This window comes from Acanthochromis polyacanthus, chromosome 1 (assembly GCF_021347895.1).
Source record: "Acanthochromis polyacanthus isolate Apoly-LR-REF ecotype Palm Island chromosome 1, KAUST_Apoly_ChrSc, whole genome shotgun sequence".
NCBI classification, from domain to species: domain Eukaryota; kingdom Metazoa; phylum Chordata; class Actinopteri; family Pomacentridae; genus Acanthochromis; species Acanthochromis polyacanthus.
In genome coordinates this window covers 27958029-27982173 of record NC_067113.1, presented here as the reverse complement: position 1 = coordinate 27982173, position 24145 = coordinate 27958029, and the positions used below count along the sequence as shown (strand labels likewise).

General features: G+C 39.8%; 1 protein-coding gene across 1 annotated transcript; it reads left to right on the top strand.

The window, feature by feature from the left end:
• The first annotated feature begins 951 nt into the window (after positions 1-951).
• On the top strand, positions 952-23723 carry shprh (SNF2 histone linker PHD RING helicase). The gene is made up of 30 exons (XM_022204246.2): positions 952-1128; positions 2194-2786; positions 3934-4063; positions 4178-4396; positions 4667-4745; positions 5928-6078; positions 6205-6307; positions 6394-6653; positions 6747-7358; positions 9173-9424; positions 9523-9601; positions 9716-9879; positions 11444-11700; positions 11915-12036; positions 12280-12368; positions 12563-12655; positions 12775-12882; positions 14206-14348; positions 14437-14610; positions 14721-14783; positions 14869-15094; positions 16637-16774; positions 17540-17641; positions 17761-17832; positions 20356-20544; positions 20646-20738; positions 20829-20915; positions 21679-21857; positions 23039-23119; positions 23212-23723. The coding sequence occupies exons 2-30, from the start codon at positions 2202-2204 to the stop codon at positions 23306-23308; spliced, it is 4947 nt and encodes a 1648-aa protein (XP_022059938.2). The 5' UTR covers positions 952-1128; positions 2194-2201; the 3' UTR covers positions 23309-23723.
• The last annotated feature ends 422 nt before the right edge of the window (positions 23724-24145 follow it).

Sequence of the window (24145 nt, the reverse complement as noted above, 5' to 3'; positions counted from 1 at the left end):
ACTCACCAAGCTTAAATATTAAGATTAAGACCCTACAGCATTATTTATTATGTATAATAATACACCATTGCAATGTAAATATTACACGTAAGAACCGACATTATTACAAAAAATAAAAGCTAAGATAACTACACTAATATGACGAAGCTGCAATATTATTAATTATGCACATTTATCCCACTAACTGAAATAGGATGGTTAAGATTCCATGATGTTGTTATTTTATGTGAATTTACATTTCAAAATTAAAGTCAAGACACTACAATATTACAAGAAATGCAAAACAACAACAGGCAAACTGAAACATTTAGGTTAAAACACAAAAATATAATTTATTATGTAAATGTGCCTGACTTATTTAAATATTAGGATAACCTTATAACATTCATAATTATGCACATTTACCGGAATAATTTAATTATTGAGGATAAGATCTTACAAGATTATATCAAACACAAATTTACCTGCCAAATTAAATCAGACAATTAGGCATTTCAATGTTATTAATTCTACAAATTTATAAGACCAGTGTGAAAGCTCATTTTGAGACCCATACAATACGAATTAAAACACAAAATTACATGAACAATTTCAATATTAACCCGATTAAATTAAATATTATGGTTAAGACCCTACAATGTTTTTAAAAAATACTATTTGACCTACCTAAATTAAATATTATGGTAAAGCCCTACAATATTGTTAGTTATACATATTTGCCTTACTACTATTATTATTATCATTATTATTATTATTATTACTACTACTACTATTATTAGAAAGGAACCTATTGTAACCCGAAGAACGATCAGGGACGGAAAGTCCGAGCACCACGAAGTGGTGCAAGGACCTATTGACACCCTAGCAAATATTATTATTATTATTACATATAAATATTTAATAAAAAAATATTAAGTTAGTGTCAGTGGTTAAAGTCTGTCTTTTATTTTGTAAACCGCTCCCATTCTGCGTCACGTCCTGTATTTAAAAATGGCGGACGTCAACACTGATGTCTGTAATTGAAACGTGTTTTGGTGCATTTCAGGCTCGTCTACAGGAGCTGCAGCTACATGAAACCTCCTGAGGTGCAGCAGTAACATCCGGAGCTGTCAGCGGGAGGCTCACACAGTAAATATTCGTTTTTTAACCCGTTTGTTTACAGTGGGACCGTGAAATGCGCAGCGCTGTGTGGAAGTGCTTCCATTGTGTAACAGTGTTCATACAGAGCAGCTCTGCTGCCTGTTTCTGTGCCACTAAAACTTTCCCCAAAAGAAGGGAGCGAGTTTTAAAACGGTAACTCCGAAGCCAAAACGTAGACGAGTACTATATGTAGCTAGCTAGCAGTTAACTTAATAATTAGCCTTGTTAACTGTGATAAATATAGTCTAGATACACAGCAATTCATCTAAACTATAAACTGGGACAGAAGTTAGCTGCTAATGTGCTGCTGCAACTTCAATGTTTAGTTCTGATGGCTAAATTTAGCCAGCAGTGTTATTAACTAGTAACTAACAAATTAAAGGAAACTCCTGGTCCATTGACCTGCACACTGAGGGGATCTGGTGGCTCTGTTGTGCTGTGGGGGGCATTTAGTTGCCATTGTTTGGGCCTGTTTGCCTTTGGATCTTTCTGTGTGGAGTTTGCATGTTCTCACTGTGCATCGTGGGTTTTCTCTGGGTGCTCCAGCTTCCTCCCACAGTCCAAAAACATGTAAAGGTTAATTTGGCGATTCTGAATTGCCCTGCCTTCACTCTTAAGTCAGCTGGGATCGACTACAGCCCCCCTACAACCCTAATGAGGATTAAGCGGTGTATAGATAATGTATGGAAAATTTGAGGGTTGAACTGCTTATATTTCATGTCTGTGTCTTTAAGAGCATTTAAAAAAAAAAAAAAAGTTAAAAACTGCAAACCAACAAAAGGAAGCCTAATATATATATTGAGTAAAAAAGGTGGAAGATTAGCAATAACTGCTTAATTATGTCCATCTGTAGGAAAGAAACAACATTGTCAATGTTAAAACATTAATATTGAAATAATTTGTCATGATTATGAGCAGCATAAACACCAGAAAGACATTTGAACTCTACTAAATATATAATAAATATTTGATGTCTGTTATAGATTTAGTAATAAATACATATAAAGTAGAAGATTTTTTGGTAACATTTCTAATAATTTGTTCTCTGTGCAGATTTCACCATGAGCAGCCGACGAAAGAGGGCCCCTCCAGTGAGGGTGGACGAAGAGGCCAAGAAGAGGTTGAACTGGAACATGTTGGAGGATCGTCAGAATGAAGCGACTCAGGAAGACAACCAGATGCCGACCTGCTCTGTCCTTTCAGTCAACTCTACTCCCAGCAGTACCTTCCTTACTGTCACAGAGGACGTCACGGAGGCTGCCAGCACTCGCTCTGTCCAGTTTTCAGAGGGACTTCCCGGCACATCGTCTGAGAGCATCTTCGCCTCCACCTCTTTGGCACTCACCGTGTTGCCGATTTTGAAGCTGGGCAACATCTGGAAGGCTCTGATCGGGGAGTTTAGCGTCCGTCCGGCTTGGCTCCCAGCCGACTGTGAGCAGAGAGCGTTCACTCTCCACAGGATGGGCGACCAGCTCTGCCTCAGCTACAGCAGCTGTGATGAGAACTCGGGGCAGCAGTGGAGGCCTGATGAGGACACCTGTACGGCGGAGTGCAGCCTCAGGAGGATCCCACTGGAGGACCTGGACTGGCTGCAGAAGAGGAGGGTGGTGCAGCTCTGCCACCAGGAGAAAGAGGAGTCAGTCAAGGTGTGAAAGTGTTTCTGATGGAATAAAGTTGGAAAATGAATATAACTCATAGTTAACACTGAGCATGTTTCTGGTGGTGACGTGTATACAAGATTACTCAGTAGTAGCCAATAAAAAAGCAAGGTCCATACAACTTTCTTCTGCTCAGACATCAAGCTAAAGTATTTTTTGGGCATATTATGCGGAGTTTACAGTAGAGAAACAGACACGGAGTGGACAAAGATGATGGATAAAAGGCAGCCAGATTTTATTTCATTTTAAATACATGGACAAGGCTCCCTAAAAGCCTGCATGCTTTCTTTAAGACCAAACATTTAAATAAACTAACATCTGAAATATCTAGTAAACACTTTACTTCTGTCTTTCGAAAACCAAAGTTACAAAGTGGCAGAATAGAATAGAATAGAATAGAATAGAATAGAATAGAATAGAATATCCTTTATTAGTCCCACAAGGTGGAAATTTGCAATGTCACAACAGCAAAGTGACAGTAAGAAAAGCAAGAGAACACATTTAGAAACTGCACAACGACCAGTGGAGACTAATCAAAGCTATTAAATATGATCCCAAACATGCAGCGTCAACAAGTTAAAATAATTAAATCAATTTAACATTTATTATGTTTAAGAGAGCAGCTGCTTTCCAGTGGGAAAAAAAAAAGATTGGTAGAACAAAAGTAAACCAACAAGTTTAAATATTGGGGTTAAGACCCTGTAGTGGTATTTATGATGTAATTTTATGTGAATAATGTATGTATGGGAGAAAAAAACTCTTAAAAATCATATAAAGTACTACTTTACCTGACTAATGTATAGTAAGACTAAGACACTACAGTGCTATTAATTATAGAGAATAACCTGAGCAATGAATAGTATAACTAACTAACCTTACAGTATAATAAATCAACCTAACTAATATAAATATTATAGCTAAGACTCTACACCATTATTAAGTGTCAATGTTAATCTGACTAATTTAAAGATAAAGTTTTGACTCTACAAAAATATGCATGAAAACCCACCAGATCCATTGATTCCCAGAGCTAATCCTGTGTTAAAGTCAACTGTCATGGTTTTTGCTGTAGTAAAAAGTCTCTGGCTGACAGTGTAAACAATTGTTGAAGCTGTTGTTTGGCTCTGTTTGACAGGTGGGGATTTACTTGCTAGAAACTGGTCTCGGGAAGCCGGAGTTCCTCAGCGAAGGAAACACTCGGCTCAAGAAAGCAAATCAACTGATGCAGAAGCTAATGGAGCATTATTATGACTTCATTATTCCCGGTAAGGGTCTGGTTTTAATGTCTAATCCACATTCTCTAAACAACATAAAAACTAAACGGTAAGTGGCCTAAATTAAGTGCAACTCTAACACTAACTGCCGTATTTTCCATGTAGAGGTTGTAGAGAACGAGGAGGAGGAGTGTGACACCGACCTGGAGAGGCAGAACGTGGAGGAGCTTTATGATTTCGTGAGACATCTGCACCAGGAGGAGAGTCAGGAGGCGACGTACGACGTTCAGCACAAAGCTCTGATTCCGGTTCTCAGACGCTATCAGAGCCAGGCGGTCAACTGGATGCTGAGGAGAGAGAAATACAGGAACACCTCACCTAAAGGTAGATTCATCATGTTCAGGACGTGTGTTCATTCCTCTTCTGCTCATGTAAACCCTGCTTTAATGAGAATTTGGACCAGTGGTTGTTGTTGTCATCTTTTGAGGTCGGAAAGTTTTGTGGTTTTGCCTCTTTTGTCAGACTGACACTACATTTTCCATTACCAAAGAATACTTTTACATGCATCAAGTTTTCCACAGGACTTATAATGTCCATAAGTTGAGACTTTATTAATAATATAAAAACAATTCAGTATTTTCTGTTTATTTGCAGAACAATCGCTGCATTTCCTCTGGAGGGAGTTGGTCACTTTGTGTGGCAAGAAGCTGTTTTACAACCCTTTTACTGGCTGGTAAGAACAAAGCTCCTTTCATGGGTCATTAGAAAGCCTTAAAAACTGTAATATCTAATAATCTGAATTTAAGGCCTTAAAATGTCTTTGATATGCTTTTGACAGGTCTTAAGCTGATTCATTTATGATAGTTTGCTTATCTAGTCACATTAACTTCAGTCTCACTTTTAAACGTGTTTTTAGGGAAATTTCATTCATTAATTGTTTATTAGAGCACACTCAGGACATCGCAGTGTGCTGTGTAGGCTTCGTGGCATCTCGTCATATTAAAGAAAAGCTACTTCTGAGAGTAATAAGTTAAAGTTTCTCTTCATGTTGTTGTCTACCTGTCGTCTACTCTCAATAAGTGCAAGTTGAATGAGATCTGGCTCAAGAATAGAGCATTAGTTCTTCATTGAAGCCTGTTAAAAATGAGAAATTGTGAAAGAAAATTAGGAGAAGGTGAAGGTTTTTATAGTTGCATGAAAGTAAAAAAAAAGATTAATTCACAGTGAAAAACAACCAGCAAACGCCTGTCTTCACCCAACATTTTTCTTTCTCATTCACATTGGGAGAGTCAACCCACTCTACATGAACAACATTTACTCCTGTAGCTGCAGTAAGTGACCTCAGGACAGCATTTAGATCAACACAAACATTACAAACAGAGATGCTCTGAATTTTAGATTGCAAGGCTGTTTTTTTTTTTTTTGCCAGTTTGGATGTGAAATAGCTCTTAAATTGAATTCATAAATGGTCTTTAAAAGGGCTTAAAATTACATTATCTCAGTTTATTCAATGGATTTTGCTGCCACCAAAGCAGCATTCCTAAAGGTGAATGGAATTTAGTGCTACTCATAACATTCAGAACATTCTGAACAACTCATCAAGGAACATATCTTTACAGAAATAATGGTCCTCTTACTCAGAATCATCCACGGCCCTCACTGTCAGCAGTTTTTGTGGTAACTGCTACTTTAGTGGTTTTATTAGAAGCGGGTCTCTGCTTTTCAGATATTTCTCCATTGTCTTGGGTTGTGGAAGAAATCTGTTTGAAAACCACAAAGCCAAAACTGTAGATATCATTAATGAGATATTGGAATTTGGGAAACTGGACCCATGAAGCACATCAGTTATTGGATGTTGTATTTTCTTGTTGCAAATATTAAGTATGACCACTTCCACTGTTTTTCTTTTTTGCAGCTTAATTCGAGAATTTCCACTGGCTGGCATCGAGTGGCCTGGTGGGATCCTGGCTGATGAGATGGGACTTGGAAAGACGGTGGAAGTTCTGGCTCTGATCCTGTTTCATACCCGGCAGAACCTCGAGCAGGAGGCCCTCACACTGCCTGTGGTGTGCTTCTTGCTCTCTCTTTAACATTCCTCTCTTAGTATCAGGGATGATTACGATATTTTAAAGCACTCTGTATACAAGGTTTCAGCTAAATTGTGAGTTATAACATCTGTTAATCTCTTGCAGGGAAAATCTGTGAACTACTTTGTTCCTCCTCCTCCACTAGAAAGGAAGAAGGTTAGCCGCTGCAAGTCTGAAGCTCAGCCTAAAATCAAAATATCCCACCCAAGTATGTCGCTCACAAGCCTCTTAGACAATCCTCATTATTTATTAATGGTTAATTTACGTTTTAATATTGTGTTTGTTTCTCTGCAGCCGTCCGCATCATGCTACTCACTGCGATAAAGGAGATGAGATCCGGGAAAGGGGCCTCAGTCAACGCCGTCTTCACCTACATCCGAGCCACTTACGGCTACGACCTCCTGAAGAACCGAAACCACATCAAGAAGACGCTGATGAAGCTCATAGACGAGGGCACGGTGGATCGGGTCAAAGGTCGAGGCCTGGCCGGCTCCTTCAAGCTGGGAAAGAACTACAAAGAGACAAAGAAGATGTTAGCAGCAGCTTCCAAGTCTGTAAGAAGAAAGAGCTTCTAATATGAGTGTTTAATTCTACAGGTACCACCCTGTTGTGTTGTCTAAGTCTGGCCTTTTTTTCCTCTTTGTCAGAACTCCAAAAACACAGAGAGCACGCCCAGGAAGACGTTTCAGAGACGAGCAAAGGAGAAGGCGGAAGCAGCTCTTCAAAACTCCCTTTCTGAAGATCAGAGAGATCAGAACTCGCCGACATCCGACTGTCCTGTAACCGAGGAAACAAAGAAGGAATGGGATGAAAGTCTGAGCGAGAAAGATGACACGCTGGACACTTCCACGACGTCCTTACAGGATAAAAATGATTCACAGGAAAGAGGCCGAGTGGATGATCTACCTGAAGAAAGAGGAGAAGCTTCACAGCTGGAGGAGACCGAAACCCCAACCAGAGCGTCGGTCATCCCCTTCAACAGCCCCGACTATCGCTTCGAGTGCATCTGCGGTGAACTGGGCATCGTCGATTACAAGGCTCGCGTCCAGTGTATGAACTGTCAGCTGTGGCAGCATGCGGACTGTGTGAACTATAAAGAGGAGAGTCTTGAAACCACACCTTTCTACTGCCCTCACTGCCTGGTAGCCATGAAACCCGTCTCCACCGGAGCCACCCTCATCATCTCCCCGAGCTCCATCTGCCACCAGTGGGTGGAGGAGATCAACCGGCACATCAGGTCCTCGTCCCTACGAGTGCTGGTGAGGGAGTTCATACGTATAATAATGATAGTAATAATAATAAACTTGATTTCTATAGCAAATTCCAAAACTGGAATTACAAAGTGCTTTATAAAGTGATAAAACAGCAAAACAAAAAACAGTGCAGCCTTAAAGAGACCAACAGCGGAGCATCAGGGAAGGAATTAAAAGTGATACAAATGCTCGTTTTTAAACTTTATAGACAGTTAGTTTAGGAGTGTGACATATTAAGATCTCAGAAATCTAAATACCCCAAACGCACGTGCATTTTTGCAAAATTTAGCATGTTTGGACCCAGTTATGCCACATAACTATTCAGCCTATCTACCAAATGTGAAGTTAAAACTATTTTAAAGGGCGCATATTTTGCATTTGAAAGTTTATCCTTTCCTTTGTTGTGTTATAGCTTTCTCTGTGCGTGTAAATGGCCTGAAAACTTAAAAAGCCTGAAGTGCAGACTGCAAATTGAGTTATTAGACGTATGAAGCAGGTTTGACGTGAACTTCTGAAATTTCGCTAAAAATCTAAAACAAAGAAAATGCAACCTAACCTTGTTTCTGTAAGGCAGTTTGTTTGCCATCATTAGAAGGTGGCGGTATAGGCAACATTACACGTGGCCATAATAAACAGAGTAGAAAAATCTGTTAACAAAATCAGCTGTTTACCAGTTGATCCAGAAAACTTGAGGAAGAAGAAAGAAATAGATCCTTGGTCTTTTACGGGAGAAAAAAAACAGAGAAGTTTCAGGAAAAGTTTGATCAGGCAAGCTGTATTTATTCTTTCATGTCAGCTGGTGTTAGACATGTTTCATGCTGTTGAAGACGAGAAAAAAAGCAGAAACAGCTGATCAGTAAGTTAAATGTTCGTTATGTCAAAAGTTTCAATCTCAAATGAAGTAAATTAGCTCATTTAGAAAGTAGAGCTTTTTGGCAAAATTGGAGAATTTTCTTCTTTTTTTCCCATTTCCATTACCCTTTTCTAATACAATCACCTCAAATGCACATAAAACGGAAACACAGCTCCTTATCTGCCAGAAACAGCTCATTTAAAGTCCAGACTTTTCTTTTGTTTCTTATCCACAGCACCATGTAACATAGCTAGGGACACTCTCTCTCAATCAAAGAATTAGCAGCTTCCTCACAGTTAGCCGTTATTTCCTCACTACAGGCCTTAAATAGACTGGACCTAAAAGAGAGTGTTTCAGACAGATGGTGAGATAAGATGCTATAGCGATGTGCAGGATGAGACAAACAAACAAATAGTAAACTTGTTCCAGTGGACCCGAAATAAAAATGAATCTGTAAATATGCATATTACAGACACTTCACAAATGCCTGCTGTTTTATAACATTGCATTTCTCTACACTGTGCTGTGGAGTGGACTGGTGCAAATGACTGATGTAAAGCATCTGAAGAAATCTGAAATGCACTAAGTTAACTAAGTAAGTCATGACCAATGTGCTTACGTTGCTATCCACAAGAAATAGCAAGTCATAGTGCACCACATTAAGAGCTAACACTACCCACTTATCTCTGTTACATAATTAAGGCAGATAAGTTTGAGATTTATGTTATCAGATGTCGCAGGTGTGATATTTATGTCCCATTTTCTTGATGCCCATTCACACACTTCAAATTCTGTATATTTAAGTTAAATCAAATCTTATTTTGCTGTTTAAATGTGCTATAAATGTTCCCCTTTCTTGTCATCCCTGCTGAAGAGTCCTGTTATAAATGTACGTACACATTTATCTCCACACATCTGGTTTTCCCTCGGTCCGTTGCACTTAGCACTTTGTCTGGTTTCCCCTCAGGTTTATCAGGGTGTAAAGAAACATGGATTCATCCAGCCGCATATGCTCGCTGAGCAGGACGTCGTCATCACCACCTATGACGTGCTGCGATCCGAGCTCAACTACGTCGACATTCCTCATAGCAACAGCAAAGACGGGCGCCGCTTCCGCAACCAGAAGCGCTACATGGCCGTACCGAGTCCTCTGGTGGCCGTGGAGTGGTGGCGCATCTGTCTGGACGAGGCTCAGATGGTTGAATGTCCCACTGCCAAGGTGGGCAGAGGGAATTCGTCGTGGCTTTTGTGCAGTGTCGTGTATCATTTTGTTAATTTAAAGTTTGCTCATGCTTTTGCCTGGTGTTTTCCTATCAGGCTGCAGAAATGGCTCTGCGTCTTGCATCAGTCAACCGCTGGTGTGTCAGTGGAACTCCAGTCCAGAGAGGCTTAGAAGGTATCCTCAGCTAAATATTTGTATGGAGCAAAAGTATAAATGGCGCTTTGGTTCTCTACAGTTCCAGTAATATTGAAACACTCCCACCCTGAGCTGATTTTGTTGACTGTGCAGATCTGTATGGCCTCGTACTTTTCCTGGGAGTTGACCCTTACTGGGTCAAACACTGGTGGGACCAGCTACTTTATCGCCCATATCGCCGTGGAAACACAGAACCTCTGTACAACGTCATCGCTCAGTTACTATGGCGATCGGCTAAAAAAGACGTCATTGATCAGGTAGGATTTTTCTTTTTTTCCTTCATTTTTGTACAAGAAGAAGACCTCCATAAAGACTGTTTTATTATTAAATGTTAATTCATTCACATTTGTTCTGGCTCTGCATAAGAATGCCTCAAGAATATTTTATTTTCCTTGACCATTTGTTCTTATTTTTGTTGTGCAAAGCATTCTGTGCTGCATTTTATTTGTTAAAGTTTCTGCTTCAATTTTTCTTAATCTTTTACAATATTTGCCTTTGATGAAAGTATACCTAATAATTAAGTCCATTTCTGTAAGCTTTTTTAGCCGTCTGAACCCTAAGCAATTTCTACTCACTTTGGGCTCATTTTTCACTGGATGCACGATAAAAACAGCACAAACACGGCTAGAAGAACATTCCAAAATGTGTTTTATGTAGCAAAAAAAAAAAGTTAAAATGCCACAAATCATAAAGAAAAAACTAATATTGAATTTTGTGTAATACCAATTTTACAAAAACTAGAAAAACCTGGACTCTCTATGTGCCCAGAAACGTTCTGAGCACTGGAAAAAAGAGTGGCTCAGCATATTACCTCCATTCTACTTAATTAATTGCCTCCTATTTGCTCTGTTGAAGTACACCTGAATGTTTGTCATGTGATTGTTGGTGGCAGCTGAATCACTCGTGGCTTCCTAGTTAGGAGCATAGATTTATATTGTTTTTACAGAATATGGCCAAAACAAATGTTTTTTTGGGGTGCACTTTTAAATAAGACAGGTAGAAAAAAAGGGATTTTGATTCCAATTTTTAAGCTTAATTTGGTTTAGTTTCCTAACCGAGTGGCTCATTAGAACTGATGAGTTCAAGGATCATCAGCAAGGGTCAGAGAACTGGATAAATGACTCTGAGAAATGCTGTGATTTTGGAGTTTTGAAAAGTTTAAAAATTTAAACAATCCTATGAGTTTTGGAATTCAGAGGGCTAATCATGACCATAGACTGTATATAAAGATGGACGTAGCATCTGGCTCCAGAATTGAAGCCCACCCGGAAGTGTCAAAAACTTGCAATATCACGCCGTCCGCTAGGGTTGGCTCCAAAAAGCTTTTGCTCCATAGACCCCAATTCATTTTTGGAAAAAATTAAATTTGATAGACTGATTTTCTACAGCTCAGGATTTTTTTCCCCGTTAGTTTTCATGGTCAAAATGAGAGATCAGGTGGCCGATCTTAAAATAAATCAATACTGAATTTTAAATAAATCTTTAAAGTTGGCGGAGCCAGGGGGCGTGGCTATACTTGATAGACATTAACAGAAGCCTCTGTGGTAAAATGTGGGCGGGATAAGAGAGTCCTCAGCCAATCCTGCCCCTAGATGCTCTCCGGTCCAGTCTGTTTGATGACGCTTTTTACGTCACTGGCTCCAAAAAATCCAAAACTGCGACCAGGAAGTAGCAAAATCTGGGCTTCATTTTCTCGGCGTTGAAACCAACTGGTGATGTCACGGTTAGTTCACGCCTGATCATGACAGCATAGTAAACTCATCTCAGAGATTTTAGCCACAGAGGGTTTCATGTTCTTGGTACCTTCTTCTATTTCTCCAGATCCAGATCCCCCCTCAGACGGAGGAGGTGCACTGGCTGCATTTCTCCCCCGTCGAGGGTCATTTCTACCACCGACAGCACGAGGTCTGCTCCCAGGACGCTCTAGTCAAACTCAGGAAGATCTCCGACTGGAGCCTGAAACTCGGCAGCCTCGACCGCCGCACCGTCAACACCATCCTGTGTCCGCTGCTGAGGCTTCGCCAGGCCTGCTGCCATCCTCAGGCTGTCAGAGGAGAGTTCCTGCCACTGCAGAAAAGGTAGATGACACATTTTTTATGATTTGCATGTATGAGACGAGAGGCTGCAGCAGCTAATTAACCATCTAGCCAGACTAAATGGAGTATCACAGCGTATTAATGGAGATAAACCTCGGTGACCTTTTTGTCAGCTATGCAGTCGTGTTTGTTTAAAGCTGACCCGTTCTGTGTCATCTGGAGGATCTGATTTAAAAGTGGCTCCGTCTGTCCACAGCACCATGACGATGGAGGAGCTCCTCAAGTCCCTGCAGAAGAAATGTCGAGTGGAGTGCGAAGAAGCTCACAGACAATTGGTTTGCGCCCTCAACGGTCTGGCTGGAATCCACATCATCAGAGGTATAACAAACCACTTCTGCCTCTTGTGCTCCCAGTTTCCCATGGGAATCAATTCAGGCAAAACACAAGCCGCCGTCTCGTCTTTGTGTCCTCCACCACTTCGAGGTGTTTTGTTAAAGCCCCTCTCTGTGAGGCGATACGTATATTGTCGCCATACTGAGGCGGTTTGTGTAGATTTTCTCATTAACTCTGCGTGTGACGGACATGTTGAGTGTCGCTGACCTTTTGTTTTGCCACCCGCAGATGAGTTTGTGGAGGCGGCGGAGATGTATAGAGAAGTGCTTCGTTCGTCAGAGGAGCACAAAGGACGACTGAAAACAGACTCATTACAGGTATATGGCCTCATCCTATTCATGCGTCTTCTTTTAATGCAGCTGCAATTGACATATGAAGGGTTTGTGTCTCTACAAAGACACGACCGAGACGAAGAAGCTCCATAAGACAGAATCTGCTTTTTGTGTTCCTGCATGTAAGCATTGCACATTTTCTGATTACTTCTATTTTTCTTACCGCTGTGATAAAACAGAGGCTTCATGCTACCCACAACTTAATGGAGCTGCTGAGCGCAAAGCATCCTGGGATTCCCCCGACCCTGAGAGATGACCGACTCAGTGAGGAGGTAATTTGCAAATATTTCCTTACACATTTATTCCAATATTCCATTTTGGGAGTAAAACCCCTGGGTTGTTATTTTGAAGCTTTGCATCTGCAGCTTTGCTTTCATCCTCGTCTCTGCAGGCCGAGCAGCTGCGGCAGCACTACATGACCAAATACAACTCTGAGGTTGCCGACGCCCATCAGGCCTTGCAGCCGGTGCTACAGAACATCAAAGAGCTGAAGCGAAAAGTGAGAATGCCGTCGCTTTCTGGGAAATTGTGCTATTTTTAGTAACACACAACCTCCCGAAGAAATCGACAGCATATCATATATGTTGTGAAAACTCTGTGTTTATGGACCAGCTCTTGGTGATAAACCTGCAGTTACAGCTGACATAAGAGAGTTATTATCCCCAGCCTCCACGAAGTTGAAAAGGGGGGTATAGGTTTGGCCTCCGTCCGTCCGTCCGTCCGTCCGTCCGTCCGTCCGTGTGTCCGTGTGTCCGTGTGTCTGAGATGAAGGGGACAGCTTTTCTCGGAAACTATTACAGCTAGGATCATGATATTTAGTGTGTAGCTTCACACCATGGACACCTTGATCAAGTTCGAAAATGAGACCTGTGCGATAATATTTAACAGAGTTCTGGCCCTTTATCACTATTTTGGATATAGACTCATAGACATCACATGTGGCGGGGGGATATTGATGACCATGTCGTCTTGTTTTTGTTTTCTTTGCACTTTATATAATTAATTAATCTAAAATATATTGAAATTGTGGCTGGTTTTACATCTGTACGTAATTCAGTTTTTTAAAGGTGACTTCCATCAAGCAGTGGGCTACAATAAACAATATAACAGGAAATTGGATCATATTTAAATCAATTATTTGATCATATCAAACAGTAATAACAATATAAAAGCTATTTTCCTTTGATCACAGTAAAATAAGACAGTCTGATTTACATAGAATTTATATAGATGTATTCATTATTATTGATGTGAAAATGCAACATTTTTAAGAATGAATCACATTTAGTTAAGAGTAAATGATCGGTCAGCTTTTATAAAAACCAACATGGCTCAGTTCAACGTTTTTTCTTAAAACAGAACTTATTTCTCTGGTATGATTTCAGCATCTGATGGTTTGTTATTACTATATTTCCGTGCTCAGAAAATAGCCTAATGTGTACTGTATGTGTATTGTCATTAATACTTAAGCAAGTGAGAAAATGTGTATTTTGGGATTTTCTTTAGGATTTATGTTAAATTTTCCTCATTATTTTGTCCCACTGCAAGCAGTTGCAATGAAGTAGTTGCAAAAAAGCATTTTTTTCCATTGGTAGTTATTCTGAAATTATGTTTGTAATTATTTAGTTAATTAATTTGTTACTAAATTAAAGGCTAGAAAATACTAAAGGATTGCCTTTTCAACTTCACCCAAGTTCAACAAATCTACGTTTGGATAAATAGAGACAGAAAACTTCTCTAATGCCTCAGTTCAGCGCAAATAGGTCCTCATACATACATTTGAATGATTAAATCGAAAACCTGCCTAACTTTTGTTCTCCAGGTGAAGCTGAACTCTCCCTGGTGGCTGGATGTCATTCAGAGGTCGATCCGTTGCTCCACAGACGATGATCTGGTGTCTCGAGTGACGAACGAACTGACATGCAGCTACAAACAACAAGCCCACAAACTCTCCATGGCAGACAAGTAAAATAGTTTGTTGAAGCATGAGCACAGTTGCTGGTCCTCCTGAAACAAACAGGCAGCAAAACCAGTTGAATCTCCTGTCTTGCAGGTTCAGAGATGCCTGTGGACTCCAGTTTATTCTCACCACGCAAATGGAAGATCTGATGAAATCTCAAAAGACTGTGCAAGACGCAGTGAAGAGTCTGGAGGGTCCGGCTTCGAAAAAAGTTATCGATGAGGCCACAGTTTGTCACCTCAGGCCCATGAGACTGCCGCTAAACAAGTACGCCAACTGTAGTTTGTTGCTGCATTTCAGGAATTTGAAGTCTTCTATTGTCCTGCAGCAGTTGTTTTCTATATTTAACTAACTGCTCCTCTCTCCTCATATTTTAGTTGTGTTTTTTGTAAAGCAGATGAACTTTTCACGGACTACGAGTCAAAGCTGTTTGCTCACACGTACGTAGAAAAGCAGCATTTTGAGATTTTTAGAACAAATCCCATGGCTACACATTAGTGATTAATTGGTGACATGTCTCTACAGGGTGAAAGGTCAGACGGCCATCTTTGAGGAAATGATCGAGGATGAAGAGGGGCTCGTGGACGACCGTCTCCCCACCACCAGTCGAGGTTTGTGGGCAGCCAGCGAGACCGAACGCACTCTGAAGGCTATTTTGTCTTTTGCCAAAGCGAAACGCATGGACCCAGAGCTGGTGGAGGAGGGAAACACGTTTATGGAGCTGTTTGAGAACTGGAAGAAGGAATATAAGGTTTGTATGTAGGCTTACGACATATTGATTGTGTTCAGGCAACGACATGGCGTTTGAAAAGCAAAAGGTAGAAGAAAATTAGGATTAGATAAACTTTAGTCAGCAGAAACAGCTGGTTTTGTACCTCCTAGCGTGAATTTGCTATAATGGTGCTTCCCAGAACTTGCTGGCGGCCTTGAAAGGCTTGTTATCTTGAAAAAAAAACTTTTAAATGCCAAAATTACAACATTTATCAGAGCCAGAAAGTGTAAAATCTGGAAAAAAAATTGGGGAAACTGACCAAATCCTAAATTCAAATTAAGGTAATTCAGCAAAACTGCTTTATTCCACTAGCCGCGCTAGACCCATGCTCTGAAGACACAAGGGTCTAGGCACGCTCGACAGGGAGGGAGGCGGGCTAAAAGGTTGTCTATCAAATCACTCTGCAGCAAGTGGGTAGGTATACAACCAATCAGCGCAACGAATAGGCTCCTAGAACGCCGGAAATCAGAGGATACGGTAGTTCGGTGAGGCCTTATTTATACAGTCAATGGGTGAAGCTCAAGTATATTACAGACATGTTAACAGAAAGATTACTCAGAATCGGTGCTAATGGAGCTCAACCACTGTTGTCGTTTTTGTTGTCGACCCTGGCAGAGAATTAAATTCGTTGCTGTGGGTTGTCTAGCGCGGCTAGGCTAGTTGTTTCCGGTTGTTTCTGTCAGAATCGTCACGCCTCTGTCGTCACTTAGTTACACCCGCCTTCTGACTCTACACTTCATGGTGATTCGTCCGGCCAGTTTTAGGAGCATCCAACCTCGAGCCTTATGGAGGGTAACTAGACCCACCCTGGCAGAGAATTAAATTTGTTACCGTGGGTTGTCTAGCGCGGCTAGGCTATTATTCCACATGCCTGGTTGAAAAATTTGCACCAGATTCTATTAAAAAATACCTAGAAAATGTATGTGATGCTGCAGCTAAATACAAATAAGACATGGAAGAAGCAGGGCAAGAAATTCAGAAGTACAATTGGGCAAAAAATAAAGATATTATAAAGACTTATATAGACCTTTCACATGTACAGATGAGGCATGATGAAGATTCTTCATTGATTTAAAAAGTTGTGCGTCTGAGCTTTGGACTGCAGGACAATATGTCGAAATAGGCTGTTGAATTTAAATAGAATTAATATTAACAATTTTTAAAATCTTTTACTTACATTTTATTGATATTTAGGAATATAAGCCACTGTTTTCATCTTCAGTAAAACTATCACCATATTGCTCCCACTTTTAGCATCTTTTGCTAAACATGTTTCATATCAAAAAAAAAAAAAAGAAAAGAAAAGAAGGGGGGGTGGGGGGTGGTTGGCACTTCTTCTGCAGCTTGATGGCAACACCTTTGACCAATCGCACTTGAAGCACTTTTTGCACTTACTACAGGTTTTTCCTTATGTCTGAATTCTTGCTTGCGTTGTACGTCGCTTTGGACAGAAGCGTCTGCTAAACGAAATTGTAGAATATTGTTTAGATTGAGTTTAAAGCTGCATTTGTCTTTTCTCAGGTGCTGCATGAGTATTGGATGGTGCTGCGTAACCACGTGTCGGCCATCGATGAGCTGGGAATGGCCACCGAGAGGCTGCGAGTTCGTCTGCCTGATGAGCCGAAGCCCAAACTGCTGCACATCATAGAGCCGCATGAGGCGAGTTCAACACGACTTATTACAGCTTGATTATGTCAGTCCTATAAAGAATGCTTCACAAAACAGGAATAGTCTGCTGTTGTGGCTGTTAAATCATAATTAGTATTTGTTTTACTTGTTAAATTTCCACTAATAATTCTTAATTTGCAAGTTGGCTTTACTTTCAAGACCATTTTAATGCTCAATAGTCAATAAGCTGTCCACTGAAAGACAGTTTGCACGAATTAAATATGTTTGTCTTCTGTTTTGGATGATTAAGTGACCTACATTTATATTTCAGCATTAAAAGTATATCGCTTTAAAATTTAGGAACTAATAAGAATATATATGGGTCTTTTTTTATGCCAAATCATCCAATTTTTTGAATCATTTCTGCTCATTCACCTATGATTGTCCAGAATTTTTTGTAGTGTACTTCCAGAGACCTTTTTTTTAGTTCCATTTTTGTTGGTTTTTTGCACATAAAAATTTGAACGACAGCAAATATTGATGCAAACATTTCAAGCAAATCAGAGGCGGTCGAGCAGAAGACATCTGATTATTCAAGATGGAATAAACCACGTGGATAATGTCTGATTTGGTCGGTTGAGTGTGTTCCACAGACTGCATTAATGGTCTGAATGGAATCAAAGCCTTAATGTAGCCTCTGACCTTGTATTTGTTGCTGTTGTTTTGTGTTACTGAAAGCTTCAAAGGATGTAATATTCTCCTCTTAACTGTTTTTACTGCATTCCTGACCGCTGCCCTCCGTTGTTCTGCTTCCAGGTGGAGCAGAACAGAGTGAAGCTTCTGAACGACCAGGCCGTGGCAAAGTCTCAACTCCAGAAGAAGCTCGGCCAGTTCCTGTATCTCACAAACCTGGAGAAGGTAAGTTTATACTTGATAGTAACTAAAACCTGCATAAACTTTCTCCAGCTTATTCACAAACATTATCTGAAATTGTGTGGCATGATCTTAGTCCAGATAACTTTAATTTCTTGTTAAAGTCCCAGGACAAGTCCACTGGAGGGCTGAACCCAGAACCATGTCCCATCTGTGCCCGGCCTCTGGGACAGGAGGTGAGTTATGGTGGATTTCAAATGTGTCTCAAGTTGCATTTGTGTCAGAACATCTCTGCTCTTATGTGACTTTACTACCTTGAAACACCAGGTGAGTTTTAGGGTTAAAATTTAGTCTGAGTAGAAGAAAACAAAACACCTCACCTTCTGTCTCATCACCACTGACCAGAGACTGTGTAACATCAGATACACACGTGGACAAAATTGTTGGTACCCCTCAGTTAAAGAAGGAAAAACCCATAATTCTCACTGAAATCACTTGAAACTCACAAAAGTAACAATAAATGAAAATTTATTGAAAATTAAATAATCAAAAACAGCCATTACTTTTGAATTGTTGATTAACATAATTATTTAAAAAAACAAACTAATGAAACAGGCCTGGACAAAAATGATGGTACCTCTATAAAAGATTGAAAACTATTTGACCAGAGTGACATGATTAACTCAGGTGTGTCATTTAATTGACATCACAGGTGTTTCCAAACTCATAATCAGTCAGTCTGCCTATTTAAAGGGAGACAAGTAGTCACCCTGCTGTTTGGTGAAAAGGTGTGTACCACACTGAACATGGACAACAGAAAGCGAAGGAGAGAATTGTCCCAGGACATCCGAAAAAAAATGATAGACAAACATCTTAAAGGTAAAGGCTATAAGACCATCTCTAAACAGCTTGAAGTTCCTGTGACAACAGTGGCTCATATTATTCAGAAGTTCAAGACCCACGGGACAGTAGCCAACCTCCCTGGACGTGGCCGCAAGAGGAAAATTGATGACAAATTGAAGAGACGGATCGTTGGAATTGTATCCAAAGAGCCCAGAGCAACCTCCAAAGAAATTAAAGGTGAACTCCAAGGCCAAGGTACATCAGTGTCAGATCGCACCATTCGTCGTTGTTTGAGCCAAAGTGGACTTCATGGGAGACGACCAAGGAGGACACCACTGCTGAAAAAAACTCATAAAAAAGCCAGACTGGAATTTGCAAAAATGCATGTTGACAAGCCACAAAGCTTCTGGGAGAATGTCCTTTGGACAGATGAGACCAAACTGGAGCTTTTTGGTAAGGCACATCAACTCTATGTTCATAGACTCAAAAACCAAGCATACGAAGAAAAGAACACTGTCCCTACGGTGAAACATGGAGGAGGCTCAGTAATGTTTTGGGGCTGCTTTGCTGCATCTGGCACAGGGTGTCTTGAAAGTGTGCAAGGTACGATGAAATCTGAAGACTATCAAGGCATTCTGGAGAGAAATGTGCTGCCTAGTGTCAGAAAGCTTGGTCTCAGTCGCAGGTCATGGGTCTTCCAACAGGACAACCATCCAAAACACACAGCCAAAAACACCCAAGAATGGCTGAGAGAAAAGCGTTGGACTATTCTAAAGTGGCCTTCTATGAGCCCAGATCTGAATCCCATTGAACATATGTGGAAGGAGCTGAAACATGCCATTTGGAGAAGACACCCATCAAACCTGAGACAACTGGAGCTGTTTGCTCATGAGGAGTGGGCCAAAATACCTGTTGACAGCTGCAGAACGCTCATTGACAAATACAGAAATCGTTTAATTGCAGTGATTGCCTCAAAAGGTTGTGCAACAAAATATGAAGTTATGGGTACCATCATTTTTGTCCAGCCCTATTTCATTAGTTTGTTTTTTTAAATAATTATGTTAATCAACAATTCAAAAGTGATGGCTGATTTTGATTATTTAATTTTCAATACATTTTTATTTATTGTTATTTTTGTGAGTTTCAAGTGATTTCAGTGAGAATTGTGGGTTTTTCCTTCTTTAACTGAGGGGTACCAACAATTTTGTCCACGTGTGTATATACAGAAACATTTTTTTCATGCAAGCGTTAAGTCTGACTTTCCCTTGTTGGGTAAATTTAGAAATTTGCATGTGTAGTTCTTAAATTTGACCTCTTTATCAGATTAAATACGAAATTATAGAAGTTACAGGATTAAGAAGTACCACACAGTAACAAATAACATAAATACACGCTGTAAATCTAAGATATTCCATCACTTTATTCTACATACATTGTTGAAAAAGTGCTCTATTTGCAGCAGATTTTATTTTATTTAAAAAAAATATATGAAAAATGTTGTCAGCTGAACTGCATGGAGTGTTTCCATAAAGGGCTGAATGTGAAATGAATCACTATCGACAACCAGCACCTCTACTTGCGTCTTTTATAAATAAAATTAGTAAAGAAAACACATTTAAATTGGCTTTTAACTCACTACTTTGATTGTTTTCTTGCTTTTCCTTTCGGTTTATATTCTTATTTATTCACGTCTTTTGGGGGTAAAAACAATACAAGAATTAAGATGAACTCATCATACTTGATTGTTAACAGAATTTTACGTCATAGTGCCTAAAAACGTCTGCCAAACCTGCAAAAGAATGACTAAAAAAGAAGTGCTGTACAAATAAAAGTTGGTATTTTCCTAACAGGGATCCCCAGCTGTTTTCTCCTTTGATATAACATAGAAACAATATTTCTTATCCTCTCTTTTCCAGTGGGCAGTGCTGACTTGTGGCCACTGCTTCTGTAACGAGTGCATCGCTATAATAGTGGAGCAGTACAGCGTGGGCTCCAGGCGGCGGGCCATCAAATGTGCCATCTGCAGACAAACTACGTCCCACACAGAAATCTCCTACGTGTTCACCACCCAGTCATCCAGCCAGGATCAGGACATACCGGTCAAGGTCAGCAACAGCACCAGAATACAGAATACAGATCTGGAGTTTAGGACTATATTAGGGATTTAGGGCAGCCTCGATAACTTTCCTCTTCCTGCGTTTGTCAGGGAAGCCACTCGACTAAAGTGGAGGCGGTGGTGAGAACGCTGAAGAAGATCCAAGTGAGCGACCCCGGGGCCAAGTGTCTCGTCTTCTCCACGGTAACCGTAAACTACCGCTGCTCCGGAGGCGATTTATTTTGGTGATATGGAGTTTGGATCTGACCTGGTTCTTTTGTCTCCGCTGCACAGTGGCAGAGCGTCCTGGACATCATCGCTAAGGCCTTGTTCGACAACAACATGGAGTTTTCTCAAATCAACGGGATTCACAAATTCCAGGTTTGAATTTGGCATCGTACCGTTTCCACATTGGACTTCACTGGAACATTTATCTACACAGATACTTCTACAGTATGTGAGATTTACTAGTTCCCCACACATTGTTACTTAAAGCCTGTCTAAAGACTCTTAATTACTTGCAGACTAAGTTGACAACAATATATAAATTCTCCACCAGCACAGCAGTTGTCCAACCTGCAGCTACACCTCATTCCTATCACTTTATTACTAAATTAAATGCATTTTTAGCCTGAAAACATGTGTGTGGGATCAAATCGTCTTCATTTGTCATCAGTCTTCTCTAAAAATTTCCCAGAATTCCGTTTTTAACAAAGCGAGACACCGTCCTAACAGACAAATGGAAGAATAAACATTAAACATGCCTTTTTAAAGCTGTTCATATTGAGTTTCTGCTACTTATATTGAGAAAAACATCATAATGGAAGCTCCACTCTGACTATTGATTTATAAAAAGTCCTAAATAATTTGTCCAGAGTTACAGTTGGGCACCATGAAACATAACACAGTGAATCTTTATATATATATAATTTTTTTTTTTGCATGAAAAAGTGTGTTGGAATGATAAATACTGGAGCAAAAATCTGCACATCCAGTACTAGCATTCAAGTAAAAAACACAGACTTAGCCCTACTCTGGACTGCTGCATAGAAACTGTGTGAGATCTCAGTTATCTTGTGCTTAACAAATAAATCGAATCGTTTTTTCTACACTGTAATTTGTGCACTATTGACCAATTCTACAGGAGAATCTGTGTTCCTTCAAATACGAGGAGAAGATCAACATCCTCCTCCTTCCTCTCCACACCGGCTCTAACGGGCTGAACATCATCGAAGCGACTCACGTGCTGCTGGTCGAGCCGATCCTCAATCCGGCTCATGAGCTGCAGGCGATCGGCAGAGTGCACCGGATCGGCCAGACCAAGTAAGAAGCTCAGAATAAAGTCTGCCAGTAAAACTCCTCAGCTTTCAACAGAACATTCGCAGCAGTTTAGATGTGCTGATGTTGCAACTTTAATGGAGAATAAGAAGAAGCTTTGCATTTTAGATGTTGTTCAACATGCAAGTTGGTCATTTTAAGCTGCAGTTTCTTTTTTTGTATTTACACACTCTTTGCATGTTTTTTTTAAGTTTCATTCGCCTTTTTTTACTACAACTATAAGCAGCTCAGTGGTTGATCTTGTTTCTTATGAAGACATATTCTTATCCGTATCTTAAATGTTGTAATTTGAGCTTCAATAATTTGGTAGATTTGTCCATCAAAAAAATATTTGCAGTATTTTACAAGCAGTAGATTAGTTTTCTAATTTTTCAATCATAAGTTCCAACTTTGTTATAGACAGTATGATACATTTAATGTCTTGTTGATTTCACCAAACAAGCAATTTGAAGATCACTTTTGGACTTTGGCAAAAGAAGTGCTTGAGCAAAAGATACTTAACAGAAACTTCATTCAGTGCTGCACGTTTTGGGACTTTGACTCGACTTTAGGTGGTTAAAATTTGAATTCAGTTTTTAAATTTTAGCTTAATTAAAAAATTACTGACGTATTGTTATCCAAAAATAGCCTCAGATTTAAAAGTAGGGAAAAACGTGTTAAAAGCTTGGGTAAAAAACAACAACTAGCTTATAAAGTATCTGATTTATAAATCTAAAATTTATTTCACACCATTTTAAATATCCAGAGTTTATGATTAATAAGTTTCAAGCAAATCAGAGCTGGTCTCCTTCTGCCTGTTTTAGTATTTTATACATTTTCTATCTGGTTTTACTAGTTTTATATTGTATAAGTGTTTATTATTATATTTTTCTGGGGTCTGTTTGCACATCATTTTTTGCTGCCTATTTGTGAACATATACATAATTTTCGTTGTTTTTAAAGGTTCTACATGAATCAATCCGATTTGATGCAATAGCAGTAGCGCACAAGAAAGCAGAGAAAATGTTGAGAATTTGTTATCCCTGAACAAAATTAAAAAAATATCCTGCTAAGTAAACAACAAAAAAGGAATAATTTGAGGTAAAAATGTCCGAATTTTCCTCCAAAGTTCTAACAATAAATGATCATTTGCACAGTCACCATCTTTCATTTTCTCTGCCCACCAGGCCGACGTTTGTCCACAGATTCCTCATCAAATCCACTATTGAAGAGAGAATGCAGGCAATGCTGAAGACAGCCGAGAAAAGGTGCGGAGTAAACTCTAACTGTCCACATTTTAGTATTAAAAGACAAATTACATTGTGTTGGAGAGGACTAATCTGAAATCTCTTCATTCTAGTCACACCAGCACCGCCATGAAGCACTCTGAGGCCGCCGTCCTGACGGTAGCTGACCTGGCTGATCTGTTTACCGAAGACGCTGAACCTCTGGAGTGAATCTGAACGTCGAGCTGCACGTCGAAGAACACCAACTCAAGATAAAACCGGTGACGGGAGCTCACTCTTCACACAGCCGTTGATGAAAACACTCTGATTTTGCACATTCCACTTTTTATATCAGCTCTGAAATGAATTCCCAAAAATAAAAAAGAAACAGACTTTAGCAAATCACTGACACGTTTCTTCGAATTTTAACTCTTTTTGGAGCTGTTGTATTTCTCGTTTTGATTGTCGTATCTTCAACAAATTCAGGTGTTGGATTGTAACATCTGACTAGACTGTACAGTATTGTTGTGTTAATCGGTTGTAATTATGTGCATTTATATACAGTTTCTCTGTATGGATTGACATGAAAATGGAGTTTTGATGCTAAAAATCACACTGAGCAAATAAAAGTCTGTCAATGATAGCACCTGTTTTTGTCCAGAGCTTTTACTGCGCTTCATTTCTGTTGTAAAAATGGAAGCAGGAAGGAAGCCATTGATCTAAAGTCACTCCTTTACACATGAAGCAGAGCAAATTGTAGAAGGATTTTCTTCAAGTAGAAACTGTTCTTTTTAGTCCATTTTACTGTCACATCAATGCCAGACAGTTGGGTGGAACAACGATCCTCGTCTTATTTGCAAGACAAATAAAAAAGCCGGAGACTCTCTGTCTTGGAAACTCAAATCTTGTAAATTAAACTCATAGAAGTTGGGAAACGTGGAGAAGTTTTCTGCCTCATTGCAGCAGCAATCAAATCTTTTTTATTAGCACCTACAAATTATCTGCTCTGTTGTCGTGTTTTTGGATGTCCCTCATTTCAAACCTTTCATTTAAACAAGAAAAGGGATG

Coding starts and splice junctions, on each gene's coding strand:
- shprh (XM_022204246.2), top strand. CDS start 2,202: ATGAGCAGCCGACGAAAGAGGGCCCCTCCAGTGAGGGTGGACGAAGAG. Junction 14,784..14,868: donor TCAAAGCTGTTTGCTCACAC/GTACGTAGAAAA, acceptor ATGTCTCTACAG/GGTGAAAGGTCAGACGGCCA. Junction 20,916..21,678: donor ACGGGATTCACAAATTCCAG/GTTTGAATTTGG, acceptor CCAATTCTACAG/GAGAATCTGTGTTCCTTCAA.